Source organism: Scatophagus argus, chromosome 11 (genome assembly GCF_020382885.2).
Source record: "Scatophagus argus isolate fScaArg1 chromosome 11, fScaArg1.pri, whole genome shotgun sequence".
Classification (NCBI taxonomy): Eukaryota; Metazoa; Chordata; class Actinopteri; family Scatophagidae; genus Scatophagus; species Scatophagus argus.
The window spans coordinates 14,179,713-14,195,061 of NC_058503.1; the positions used below are offsets into that span (position 1 = coordinate 14,179,713).

The 15,349-nt window shown below is 40.2% G+C and overlaps 1 protein-coding gene across 2 annotated transcripts in view; it reads right to left on the reverse strand.

Moving 5' to 3' along the window:
• Positions 1-15,349, reverse strand: part of LOC124067664 (protein FAM126B-like) — a 39,365-nt gene that overhangs the window by 20,708 nt on the left and 3,308 nt on the right. For both annotated transcript variants that reach the window (XM_046405226.1, XM_046405228.1), the window contains exons 2-3: positions 5,449-5,533; positions 946-1,023 (exon numbers count right to left, since the gene is read on the reverse strand). In XM_046405226.1, the coding sequence (XP_046261182.1) occupies positions 946-996 (51 nt within the window). In that variant the 5' untranslated portion in view covers positions 997-1,023; positions 5,449-5,533. The remainder of the gene's footprint in view (positions 1-945; positions 1,024-5,448; positions 5,534-15,349) is intronic.

Below are 15,349 nucleotides of genomic sequence, written 5' to 3' on the forward strand. Positions count from 1 at the left end.
GTATGCTTTTCGCAGCTGACTTAAGATTGATAAGTTAACAGATACTTTGCATCCGTATTTTACTTGTTTTATTAAATGTATGTAGCACAAATAACAGCATTTATATACATTATATTACAGATTAAAGAAGTGAGCTATTTAGTTTGTTAGTTTTTCTTTAGAATAACCGTCAATATTTTGTAAAGCTAATAAAAGTACACCCTATTACTTCAAGAGAAAAACACAAGTCATGTTTAGCAATTCTTCATTACTTTAACACGACCGATAATTTCACACTCTTTCAGGCAAACGCCAAAGTGCCAACTCAATGAAGGGGTTATGAAAATGTGTATCTAAATCAAAGGGGTATGTCACTAAGCTGTGAGTATTGATATTAGCAAGCTGTGGTTAATAGCGGTTAGTTGAAAGTGCAAATGAAGTGCAGTAGGCCTTAAATCTATATTAGGATTGGCAAACTAGCCAACAGCAGGGAAACTACTGCTATCACTTATCACAATGTGAAGCTGACTCTATGTAGTGTTTTGTTTTTTGGTCAGTTTTAGCAATTGAGATGATGTATATGGCAGTGATGGTAGGAACAGCAAGACTTAAATGTAAGATATGTCTCACAGATTAAATTAAAAGTTTCTTTCTTCCCTGAGTTGAGCCTGAACTCGACAAAGTGCATTCAGCTTACACTGATATGAGCGCAGCTGATCCTGAGTCATAACTTTTCACAAGTGGCCACAGGTTTTGTTCACCGAATTTCATCAGAATTTAAAAAGATCTGAGATGTTGAAAACATAACAAGCAATAACTTGCACTCCTCACACTCTCTTTAATCACAGCCCACAGTTACGCCCACAGTGTGTGGTTCTCTCCAGACTCTAAAGAAGACCTCCAGGAGAACATTTCATTGGCATGAGTCACGACAGACAACAGAGGAGATAAGAGGAAGGCGTTTACCTTGAATTCTGAGAGCCACTCTTCGACAACACCACGCTCTGAACCCAGCATCTTCCCCAGAGACCACCACCCGGCTGCCTGGTGGACAGAGAAACACAGAGGACAGAACAAGCCACTGTGAGAAAGGGGGAGACATGGGTGGCAAACAGTCACAGGAAGAGAAAGAGGAGAAAGCAGGGGGAGAACAGACAGTACTTCTAACAAGGGCAATGCTAGTGTCTTATATTTGAGCCCACTTTCAAAGTATTTAATCTTAGTGCCAAACATTTTTGAAAACAATTCAAGATAAAAAGATTTTATGCAGCATGTTCTCTTCTAAAGAGGGAACCACTTACAGTTCATTGAGATGAATCACCTTGCAAATCATCATCACAGCAGTAGTTAGTAATCTTAAAAAAAACAAAACAAAACAAAAACACATCTATGATTTGCTTTGAACTGTGGTCAGCTTGTCCATTTTATACGTGCTGACACGGTCCTTAAACGCCTCCAAGTGTGGACGTCGTAATACTGGCCTCAGTGTTACATAAGCAGCCACCTCAGCAACATCACCAGTCACCATGGATCAAGAACGACATGGTGAGGAACCGCAGCAGGCAGTCATATGAGCTGTCCCATGAAAATTCAAATCTTTCGCAGCTGCAGCTCAAGTCTTTTTTGGCGCATTCTTATGAAGTTGTTTGAAACGGCAAACTAACCCTGCAGAGGGGGCTGTGTGATCTAACTAGAGATGATGTTAAAAACAAAAACCCACTAAAAACCCGACTTAAACTGAAAAATTATTACTCACATATTTTTTACACATTCATCTGAATTTCCCAAATACACATTTTAAGCATAGCACATCCAGAGATGAGACAGGAGATAACAAAAGACAGTCAGTTCCTAGTTTCTTCAAATAAAATACTTTGAACTCAGGCGACAGGCACTCTGTTTTCCCCGGTCTTTTTCTCCTTCCCAGCAGCTAAAATTAACTTCAGCAAACTGCCCAAAAATAAAAAGTAATTTCTCTTTCAGGCTTGTACTGTAGAAAATATTAATCAACCCATATAAAGGCTCACTAAGAAGGAGGTATGTGTCACCGCAACCACGTGTGTGACTGCATGTTAAACGGACGGCATTTTTGAAGTGTCTTTCCACCTTAGTAAACTACGCACTTGACACCTCCCATTCATCCTTACACACACATATGGGCAGGCCCACCCACCAGGAGCAACTTTGCGTTCATGGTCTTTCTCAAGGACACTCTGACACATGGACAGGAGGAGACGGCGATCGACTGCCAACCGTGCGATTAATGGATGTCCCGCTCTACCTACTGAGCCACTGTCGCCAAGTGAAATGATGGCCGACTGGCAATCCAGTCTCTCAATGTCCCTGTGTTATTGGTCGTGGCGATTCAGGAAAGGAAAACAGGAAGAGACCTGGTTTCAATGCCAAAATCTTCTTGACAGCTTTCACTTATGACTCGCAATTGAGATGCCATTATTAGCCACTGAGATCCAAGGGTACACAGTAAAGAGCAACAACAACCTGCTTTCAGCAATAAAATTAGAGAATAAATATTAAATACAGCCACATATTTAATAAATCATATTCATTCTTTATGAGCTGGAAGCTGCAGCAACAGCAGATGTACACAACTGGCAAAATATGATCCAAATCCTTTCAGATGAACAGAGTCAATGACTCTAACCTCAATAACAAACCCAAAAATGTGCTGAATGAGTCACATTGGAGCCTTTTTGACAACACCAGCCTACAGCTAACATAATACACATCCTCAACACCCTCCAAGTCTTAATCCTCTGACTAAGGAAATGCTTTGAGCTTGTGTCTTTGTCAGCGACCTTGTCATTTCAAGGTCACTGACATGAGTTAAGTTTCTTACTTGCGTCGCCTGCCTTCACCTGTGACAGCCCTGAAGCCTTTGCCCTTAGAGAAAACTGTGTGGCTCATAAACTTGTTGTGGTTTTGAGTTGATGGGATTAGGGATTAGGACTAACTTAATATATTCTCTTTTGAAAGTGGGAAGAAGCACTTAACATTTCAAGCCTCTGCTGACTGACTGTACGGTGTTCTTCTGCAGGCAACACACCGATTCTGTTTTCTGCCTACTTCAAGACTGCTGCCTCAGACTTGTGGATGTGGTGGCAACGTTCATCCATGAATTAACCAATCATCATACAGATCACACACATTTGGCATTTCAATTACTGCACAGATGCCAGACAGGGAAAAAAACAGACATGTGCAGAAAGTTTGCTTACAATGAGCTATTTCATCTGAGCTTATGTGTCTTCATGCTGTAAATGTAAGGAGTGATGGCATCAATGTCACGATCTCAGATCTGACCACTTCACTCCTCTCCCTGCGCTCCTCCTTTTGGTACAAAATGTTCTCCCACAGCATGCAATATGTGACAGAAGCGTGTTGTAAATAAACTCATTGCAGTTGTATCTGGGTCAGTGTCCTTGGTTAACTTTCTGACAAGTTAACAGGACTGAACAAGCCTCACAGGGATTATGCAGACTGTTCAGAGAGTCAAAGAGTTACGACATATAAAACAGTTCAGATTCAGGGCTAAAAAAGCTGTGTGGGCACAACACTGAGAATATGCATCTGCAGAATTTGTCAGCAACCCCCTGCTCACAAGATGTTCACACACTGCTTCTTTCTAAAAGTCCCAAACAGCACAAAACTATGTGCTTGTGCAGTCTTAATGCTCACTCCCACAGTGAACCATAATGTTGACACACCCCTGTTTAATCTCATTTGGTAAACCCAAATCATTACAGGCCAGGGAATTTGCACAAGCTCCAATGCCTTTTTGCATTTACATTTTACTCTCTATGTTTCACGCAGTTTTTATTCTCCAAGAAAAAGAACTATGACTTTCTTAAAAAATGACTGATAGAAAAGGACACAAATTACACACAAATGATACAATTAAGACTGCACTCAAGGCCTGAAAAGCACAATTTCACATGTACTGAAAAGTTTAAAGCTTTAAGCACAATGTAGTTAAATGTAAATGCAGCTATAATGCAGTTATTGCTTTACAGAGGCAAAGCAAGTTGTCTGAGTTCCAATTTTAAATACAGTAAACTCCACAAATGTATCAAAATCAAATTTTTTCCCCAAGTAAACAGGCTTGGAGTTTTTTCCTTATTAAAATGCTCAGTAGATGTCTTGCTGGACTCTCACTTCCATCCTCGGCCTTTCTTCTAAAACCAAGTTAAAACCGACACGCATCCACTGTACTACCTGCTGCACTCCGCTTGAGTTTAAAGAGACTTCCTCACATCAGTATTCAGAGGTTACCGTCTTAAACAAATCCAACATAAAACGATGTGTGGCTCTGTGAAGGGTGCAGATTAGCCTGAAAATGCTACAAAACAGGCTTAGAGGAGAAAGATATCCTGTTTACTGTAAGGCTGACGAGGACAGAGATCACGTTCACGGCTCACAGCAGATGATGATCTGAACGAGTCGAATCTTTTTGTGTGAGCACCCTCCTCGAATCTGAGTGTGTGTGTGTGTGTGTGTGTGAATGGAAAGACTCCATTAAGTAAGCTTGTTCAGCTCCTCATGAAAGGTTGACTCATTCGTTTACTCCGGCTTGTCAAACTGTCAAAGATCCACTGAAGTGCAATTCTCCACTGGCGATGCACGCTCGTCAGTTACCATGCGAACTGAAGTCAAGCGACTTTCAGGCAATGACAAATGTTCACTGATGAGAAATGTCCGTTTTTGTACAGACAAATATAGTGCTGCTCTTATGATGTTTACAGGAGGCTGCTGTAAGCGGCAGGTAAGACATGAGATGATGCACTACCACAATTAAGACCTGAGAAACAAGACATGACACATGCCAAGATTTGTTGTGTCACAAGAAAAGTATTTTACTTTTTGTAATTGATATTAGACAATCGTTAATTCTTTTGCTCAGATTGCACAAAAAATTTGATGATGTACAATATGTAACAGGGCTATGATGAACACAAATGCAGATCCCCCTGTTCTGACCTTTGCTCAGGCTTTATGCATACTGTGGTGTGTATTTAATACTATGACAGTTTTCCTAAAATTAGATAAAAAAAAACCAACCAAACAAACAAAAAAAATCGCAATATATTGAATCATAAGCCCTGCATCGTGATATGTATTGCATTGTCAGATTGTTGTCAATAAACAGCCCTAATATGCATAATTGTTAACGACAGTCTATGGATCTCTGTACACTGAAGTAACGTGCATCCAAGAAGAATTAGTTTTTCAAATGTTATCAGTGTTTTTTGCCTGGAAATGTTTTCATTGTCTAACAAAAATGTAGCAGGAAAATGGATGATAAGAACCTAGGTAGGAAGAACAATAAGTAGAACACTGCAAATGAGACACTGATTTTTGTAGCATCAAGGCAGGAAATAAATTCAAGACATTCCTGACTGAGGTGATAGAGAGTACGTTTGAGAGGCGTGGTGTTGACCCTCCTGTTCTTACCTCAGTGTCCCAGAACTCAGATCTCCACTGGGAGGGGCAAATGGTTCTCCACAGTGTCACACATCTGTCAATCACTGAGGGTCACCTGCAACAACACGGGGGGGAGGAAATAAAACATCCATCAGTCAGATCATCACAGGAGGAACTGGAGGTCAGACAATATGAGGCATCTAATGATATCATCTTGGGCTCTATGATGGCCATATCTGACTGTCTTCTAGATCAAAGAAATTAATAAATGAACCAAGAAGATCACCGGCTGGTTATTCTGCAATGAAAATAATCATTAGTTGCACCATTACTGTTCTGGGTTATTTAGTGGGGGACAAAAAAAGTAGTTAATTTACTTGAAATGTGCTTCTTTTTAGGACTGGATTAAAAAAATACAAAAAGAATTACAAATAAACTGCACACGGTGCTTCAAGGAAATGTTGTGAATCTTTGAGTCTCATTTTATTCAAAAGGGAACATTCATTCATTCATCAGTCAAGATGACATACAAAGCAGCTAACAACACAATGTGATGCAGAGGCCCTGCTAGATGCATTCACAGCACCGACAAATAACATATGTTTAGTTTAACAATGAGAACTATGCATTTGTTCAACAAGCATCGTCTTTTGAAGGTTATTTTAAGGCATGGTACAAGCAGTCAATTTTCAAATTTCCTATTGTTGCATAGCAACAGTCAGCTGGCCAACTTGTTGTCCTCGCCTGCTAAAAATGCATCTTGAGGATCCACGCCCATAGCATTTACTGTATTTGGCAGACTGAATCAAGGCTTCAGTGACATGCAAGAGGAGGCTGTGGAGAGCCAGCTCTCCGTTGCTGCATGTCCCTGGGAAGCAGACGATGCCACATCACCGAGCCACTGAATCAGATGTCAAGAATTTCCAACACAGCCTTGTGTTTGTCCAAAGGAATATTGCATTGGAGATTGGAGAAAGAATGAAGGGAATTATCATGCAGAGGTCCCATCTGTCGAGAATTATGTGCAACAGCCTCCCTGTCTATTGAAGGGTCTAAAGAAGGTATTCATTTTCCTTTGCCAGATAAGGTGCACTCATTCTGTATGAGTCAAGCTCAGAGTGCTGAATACAGCAAAGTGAGGGCAACATACATGAATAACACAACACAAATAAAGCCTGCAAAACATATGTGATATCAGAGGACAGAATCATTTCACTTAAAGGTTTGACCAATTAAATGTCACCAGCCTAATTTGACTGATATCCAGCTCACCGATTTTATATGGTAGAAATGATGAGTACAAAGTAGCAGAGGACTCATGGCACATTCTGTTTTTATTATCTATTCCTCTAATATCTCTGGGCGCATAAAGTCATTGCGGGCAATGATGGAAATCAATGAGCAGCGCTACTTCCTGATGGCGATATTGGATTTTTGAATATGATTTTGGCTGCAGTGTAATGCAGTTTTTTCTGAAGCGTCAGCCATTTAGTTTAATTCCATTCATTAAAGTTTTCCGAATTGACAGAAATAAATGATATCACAATATATATCATATATCAATGTTGCTATGTAAAATAACATACTGTTATACTTTTATATGTAAAATTTTTCACATAAATTTAACAAACAAGTAGATCTTTTTAATAAAACTGGCTGTAGCAATAAAGAACAGATAATACAGGAATATGTATGTACAATCATAAAGTCTCTCTGAGAACCTTTCAGAGAACACCAGGCAAGTGAAAGGGATGGACATCCTTTAAACAGAAACTGATCTGAATTGCTCAAGCCTGAAATTGTTCAATACGAGATAAAATAATTGCACTGTAACAAAAGCAAATGCATTTCCCTCAGTTAAACAAGCTTACCAAGAGGGCTTTTTGCCTGAAGCCTGTGATAGTGGACCAAGTTTTCCCCCATCATACAAATGAAACACAAAAACCACAGTATAAAAATACTTAGCTTAGGCTTGGTACCAGGACTAAGACAAGCAATAACAGAACTGACAACTCTGTTCTCCCCTGTGGTTACAACATTGCACAATTAGCTGGAGCCGTGCTTTGGGACTACAGTGTTATACTCTCTGCACCCTTCTCATCCCACTGTTTGCAAAACAACAGCGCTAGCCATCACTGTTAGCTAAATATGTCATCCGCCTAATGAGGCCTGGCAAATGACAATAAGTAAACTTTCCTTCAAGGGCTGCTCTTCCTCTATGCAGGACCTGCTCATTGTCCTGTGGCGGGACTCATGAGGGAATAGGAGAGTGCCAACCCATCCTGTTTACGGCACTTCAAACTTCCAAATCACAATGACATTGTTTAACATGCTATGTAGCTGTGCGCAAGGTTGAAACAAAGTCAACAAGTGGATTATGTGTATCCAGTTTCAGGACTCTGTAACGTAGATACAAACTGTCATAAAAATTAAAGGTAGTAGTCTTCCCTTTTTGTTGTTATTTATAATTTATCTTTACTACACTCAGCTGCCAGATCCCACGCCCTTCTAACACAAATTCAGCAAGAACCTAATAAACCAAAAACTGGATAGATTTGTTTTGTATTACAGAGCCAGGTAGCGTGCAACTCGACCAAACATTTTTCTGTCCAACAGATGTAGCAATATTTTCTAATTGTCTGTCCAATCTACATGCCGGAACAAGGCTAAGAATCTACAGCCATGCTGTAGGCTATATAATTTAACTTTCAATTTCATGAAAATCAATCCAATAAACCTCTGTTTGACCAGTTTTTGCTTTCAATTTGATATGACTTTTTCTTTTATTGAAAAGGGATACAATTTAAAAAGATTTAAATATCCTCCATCACTGTGCAGAAGCTTCAGTGTCTACACAACATAAATTTCTTTGTATGATCTGAATCTTACGGGGTTAAATGAGTCTAATGTTCTCGTACATCTGTTTCCAAACTTCACATAACTTCAGTGACCAGCAGATCCACATCATATGGACAAATCACAAATTGCTCCATGTTGCTCTTCCTCGGGTCGAGTTATAGCATATGGCATGACGGATGAGGATCTTTTGTCAAAAAACCCTCCCCAAAAAAACCATTAATTCAATATTGTGTTTTAATGGAGAAACTCATAGGTTACACGGGTCATTTCAAACCTGAGAAAAAAGATTGTAATGTTATTTTCTTATGTTGTGGATTGAAATTAAATAGACTGTGGTATTAAATTTTGTTCAAATCGCCCACCCCCAGGGCTAAAACAGTATAACCTTTTACAATGCCACTGGTTAATACAAAACTGAGAAAGGGGCCACTGTGCAGTCCTGTCAGGCAGATATGGAGTGCTACGTGTACATTTAAGAGGGGAGGAAATTGCTCACTGTTCACACTCTGACTGAGACTGCTTTCATATATGAACCTCCACACTCTCATGACTCAACAAGCCCAGTATTTGTTAGGTAAATGGAAAACCCTTTCATTCAAAAGTCAGATCCAAAACAACAACATCAGCATCTTGGGGCAAGATTGCTCTGTCTGTGTGTGTGCATCACGACTTCAAGCTTTGCCCACACACTGTCTTAGCCAGTCCTGTCCTCTGCCAGGTCCCAGCACATACAAGACTAACAAGCTACAGCGAGCTAATCGCTATAAACAAACACTGCAAGCATGCTAATTGAGCTAGCTCCGTGACACACAGCTTGTATGCTAATCCTTCACTACTGTTTGTGTACTGTATATGTGTTTATTCTACTGTCAGTGTAAACAGACCTATTTAGATGGGCTTTGACTGAACAATACATGAAGTGGCAGGCTCAGGTATGATGATTGCTATGCCAGTAAAATAAGGTTTTGCACCAGGTGATACATTAGCAACAACACGTATAAAACCACATCCCCATCATAAGCCCTCAGTTGCTGGAGTCTTATTTCTACTGAGTACTAAATGGAGGCCTTCTCATACTCATTATTCATTGCAGACAGATGAATCATCTGAGCATCCGTAACTAAGTGACCCATTAAACCAGTGTAAACAAACATAAGGTTGCAGCTATGCAAAGTACAAAGGAACATTCTTAACCGCTGCTACACCCAGGAGAGAGGACAGAATTGGATTTGGTCTGTCCAAGTTATGAGCTACAGCAGAAGTTACCCTTACTTGTCTCACCAAGGTTAAGTCAGTCAGCACTGAGCTTGCACTAGTCAGGTCACAAAGGGATTTTCCAATTGCTGTGTATTGCTGAAGTTGCTGAGTGATTTAAAGGAAAGGTAATATTCATTTCCCCACAAAGTCAAACACAAGTGTAAGAGACATTTAACCACTTTCCCCACATGCGTCAGTTCCAGACTCAAGAAGCGAGGGTGGTGTGCAGATTATATAGTTAATCTTTTACAGTTAATCTTTTAGTCTATACAATGTCAACAATTGTGAAAATGCTTATTACAATTTCCCAGAGCCAAAAGTGGGATCTTCAAATCGCTTCTTTTGTCCAACCCACAGTCTAAAACTAAAAGACTCTTAATTTGTTATCATAAATGACAAAGAAAAGCTGCAAGCTGGAATGATTAAGAATGACGAATGAATGAAAAACGACAGCAATTACATTCTTTTTCTCGATCAACCAATCGATTAATCGTTGCATATGTATTGTTCACAGCATCCATCATAGCAGGACAAATATGCATGGTGTGGTCTTGCTATAACAAATGCAAATGCTGCTGTAGCTTTAGTCAGCGTGTGAAAACTGGGTGCGATGCTTCTCGGCATGACACGCAAAGAAATGTTCCAAACACCCAAGCAAAAGATGGTCGCGCCTAAAGATTCTCATCTGCACTATCACCAAAAGGCTTTTCTTTTATCATGTTTTGTTTTCTCAGGTTCAAATGCGACTGGCAACTCCATATGACTTTCAATCAAAACTGGCACAGTCAGTTATTAGGCCTTTCTTCTGATGTACCAGACACAGTAACTACAAATGGAAAACTCAGATGAATATGAAAGTGTATGCTTGTCAATTCCCATTTTCTTCTTATAACACACAAAGACACTCAAACAAAAAAACAACATTAATTAAGGTGGATATATATTGTGTTTGTTCAGTAGCAGTCACAGAGGTCTCACATGTTTATTTCTCACACGTGAAATTAAGCCAAGTAAAAGTGCAAAATATAATCAAAGTCAAGACTGAGCATGTGTGAAATACAACATGAAATTCAAAATTATTCTTTATAAGAATAAGAAAGAGGACCTTAACCTGCAACAACAAATGCTTTACTGCTTTGTGTTGGTTTGCATCTGTCCATCTCAACTTCGCCTTTCTGTCCTAAATGAGCAGTGCCAGGTTTCAACAGTCCAACACTGGGGATTTTTCAAGGTCAGCTTAGCTCAGTCAGTCATGAATTATTGAGCCTGAGCAAAGCTCTGTGTCCGTTCTGTTTGCACCACTTCTGACGGCGTCCTTCTTCCCCCAAGTTTGCCCGCTGTGACATATGACAAAGTATATATGCAACAATGATGATGTGACAATTCACTGATCCCTTTTTTGGATTTGTATTTCTGTGTGTGGGTGTGTGTGTTTTTAACTTCTTCAACAGGAAGGTCACAGCGTCACAAACAGACCAGGAGGGATTCGGTATCGTGCTCAGTGACACTTAAGCATGGAGGATGCGTGCCATTACTTAAAATGTTTTTCTTGCTGTTTCCATACTGTGATGCGGTTCTCATACAGCAAACAGAAATATCATGAGATTTTAAATTTTACACCGTGTTTTGTGCGCACCACTTTCAGTTTTCCTCTGACATATTTGATTTGACACAGTCACGAGGGAATTTTTACGCATCCTCTTCAGTGCATCCGAGTTCGGAGTTGGTCATTCTTCATGAAACACACACACACACACACGTGCACACTCTTTATCCAGACACTTTTCCCTATATAAAAGGATTAGCGCTAATACCTGACCACAGTGAACCAGTCGGCTGTAATCTCCATCCCTGTGCCTCTCTCAATCGTAATGAGAACCAGCCACTCACCAGTGAAGCAGGCTGACTGCACAGGAATAGAACACGGTTTATTAATAGCAAATGCAGCAGGGAAAAAATACCTCGATTGCCTGCTTTTCTATTCAAAATGACAGCCATATATAGATAAAAAAATACAGAGGCAAACAGGTACACCCCAAATGACAGAGACAAGGACTTTTGGTGAGTAAAGGTCACAAACAGACAGGCAACAGAGACTAGAGTCAATATGTTCCCGTGTGAATCAATAGTGCTGCCCCGAGGACACGTGGAGAGGGACACAAAAAAGACCACTTACTTGGGCATGAAAAATACATACCACAGGTAATAATACCAGAATAAGGAAAGCAGAAAAGTGCACAGAAGAGAGGAGAGAAAGAGAGAATGAAAGATTGGTTACTCTTTGATCCCTCATCCTCTCCTCATCTCTCATAGGCCAGGCTATGGGAACTGAGGCGTACGCACATCCTGGGCTAAAATTAGCTCTGCTGCAGCTGCAGGGCCAGACGTGTTGGGATGGGCCCGTGTTGCAACTAAGTGTATATATATACACACACACACACACGGTTCCACCAATTAGACAGGGTGAGCCACAACACGCAACAGCTCAGGTGAATACCATAACATCCTGCCTCCTTCCTGTGCGCTCCTGAAACTGAGGCAGACAAATGTTGTCAATGCAAATGTTCACCACATACAGGATCAACACATAGACACACACACACACACACACACACACACACACACACACACACACACAGGCTGTACTGAAGCCCTTCTGAGTCCCCCATATTAACCTCATCTGCACATACTAGCACTGGGACCAAGGCAGGGCTTTCCACAAGGATATGGTTAACCAAGCCAGCCTGTGTGGAAAAATAGTAATATCACTATTAAATATTTCATATTTTAATGAGTTTGTCTGTCATATTGTAAACACGGTGAATAACTATAAAGGAGAACTAAGCAGATAAGGGATTATGAACTGGGACATCTGACAGTAGTTTGAATAAATGGTCAACGGCAAAAAATACAGAAGCCTTCTTAATCATTTTAAACTGTAAAATTACCGTGTGAGACTGTGGCATAGCCTACATTTTCCTCATTTGACATTGGCTTGTTACTTCAACGACATTGCCTGTTTTAGTGTTTCTGCAATGTGTCTTAGACATGGTTCGGCTGTAAAAAGTGCCATATAAATAAAGGTAATTAATTAATTTGTTCATTAATTCATTAAGGCTATACATGTCTTTCTGATGTAGGGCTTTTAATGGTAGACTTCTGCTTACTGCACAATCATCAAGTTCTGCCACCAGTTTTTTTCCAATTAGTCTGTCTAATGAGGACGTCCTCTCTCTCTCTCTCTGTGTGTGTGTGTGTGCAGTTCAATTCTTAGTGTGCTTGGGCATCTGTTATTTTGCTAATATTTGTCTGCACTCTACTCGACTGTCTACTATTGTCCCATCAAGTGTGCCCATGTTGCATTACTGAAAATTATTTCTAATATTCTGCTCCCCTCATGTAAGAAAGCTTTCATTATTATTCAGCATGAGCTACACTTGCAGGGAAGCTATAAAGATTAAATAAACACATGACCAAGCTTCCCCAACAAAGGATTTACATAAGGACCACCATATAGTATTGAATTACACTGAACAGGTTTCCCTAATAAACAGTGTCCCTAATAACACAAGAGTCATGAGGTGGAGGGGATTGTTTTTTAATGAAAGCTTGGGCAGTCACAAGTTCACTGTCAGTTCAAACTACAGACACATGACCACTAATTCCCGGGTATTTAGCACGGCGGCTGACACTGTGTGCACGGTGTGTGGGGGAACAGCTAAAGCATTTAACTTTACTCCGGAGAAACGGATGACAATGCTGCACTGCCATATAAGCTGCTCAGCAGTCCTCTAACAATGGGCCACCTTGAGCTTTCGTGACATGTCAAGAGCACTGCCCAGCCCAAAGGCACAACACCACAGCCTGCATGACCAAAGGATCAACAAGGGGGGGAAAGAGAGGAGAGTGGGTGTATTACTTCACTATCAAAACCGCTGAATACTAAGAAAATCAACCCAGAGAGCTCAGCTCCTCAACCTCCTCCCACCCCCAGGGACTCATAATAGATGTTAAATCAAACTGTTTCCTATAGTATGAAAAGCAACAATAACGTGGGCTACATTTTGGCTCCATCTATCCCACTGCAGCAGCTTCTAGAAGCTGTAGCCAAGTTAATAAGCATTAGACATCGAGCTCTAGCCAGACTTGGCTTTCCATTAAAACACTCGTTTTAAGTATTTTTGGACCTAGAGAGCTAAGGAAATTATCACACAATGCAAACGGTTTCAACTGATTTTTAATTATCTAATTTAATTTAATTTAGAATGCACAATATTACAAATCCTCCCAGTATTCCCAAACAATGCTCAGTACAATGGTGGTATTAGCAGCAAGGCCTCACTAAATGTAAGGGAACATGTTGGCTAACAGGTGCCTTACTCTCCAGTGAAAATCTCTTACTGCTTGCTTGGGCAAAAACCTCCACTTTCCTTCCAAGTCTTATTCATCATATCGCAACAACAAATAACTGGCAATAACTCAAAGGCTCCTGGAATCAACCAGGCTTTGGCATCCGTTCAACTTTAGACAGGCGGTGAGTCGTGACCAGCAAGCTGAGCAGAGAGCTGATCTACAGGAAGGCAAAGTCCAGCACAGAAAAGTGGCTCTGGGCTTAAACAACATGTCCATACACCCATATTAATGATACAGAGCTTGTGTTTCCCCTCCAAAGACACATACACTCTGACACACAGGTGCAGTTCAGTCTCATGTAAATTACATTCAGGTCAACAGCAGGATACATTAAATGTGTGTGTGTGTGTATAGGGTGAGGGTGTTAAATTAGAACATGACTGTATTAGATCTTTTAAACATATTTTATTTCTTATTAAAAAAAACATTCAAATAATTTTAATGTTTCTCCCATAAAACCTAAATCTATTTCTTCTACATAACCCTTCAACTGAGGTTGTTTGCAGTGAGGAGAACATATAATGTTCAACTATCCCGGCCATTTTGACTTCTGAGGCAGCAGTACACCGCAGCAGGGTTTTCTCATTTATGTCAAACATTCACAGACTCCAGTTTCTCAAGGGAGGATTTGCTGTTTTTGTATTACTGTATCAATGAATTTTTGCTTTTGCACTATTAGCTATTACAACATGCAAATGCACCCGTGTACAATGTAGAATTGTGCATTAAACGTTAACCATTTGACCTGCCATCACAGCATTATATTAATAATGGAGGGCTGCTAACATTGCAGTTGCCAAAATGAAAGGAAGAAGTCGAAAGTCTGAAATCAACCAGTCATACTGTAGAGCAAAACAGTGATAAAAGCCTTCACTATGTCCATGGGAACCACTCATTTGCCCCCTCAGGGATAATACAGTTAATCTAACCTAATCAAAACTTTCACACACATCCACCAAACCAAACCAGCAATCTGATGATGGCAGCAGAGTTTTGCTCCATGGGCCACTTTAAAAGCATAATCGTTACAATACTTTATTACAATCTTACACTGCAAGCACACGTAAGCCTCTGTCACATGTCAGTCGCTGCCAAATCACATAAAGCAAAACAAAGTTTGAGCTACAGGTTTGACAAAGAACTCCTACTATGTTTCCTGATGTGTTACTTCTTAATCTGCTAATTTTGCCTCCTCTTCACTGACCAGTATCGAAAAGATCTGAGCTACAGTGAAATGTGGCATAGGTCCATCCATCCTCTTCTACACATTGTGACGCAGAACATGTTCTGCTCCCTGGCAGTTTTGATTTCCACCAATTTATGGCTGAGTTACTTCTGAATGTAATGATATGACTGTTGATACACATATGATGACGTATCTGTGTTTTAGAAGGCTGAATCT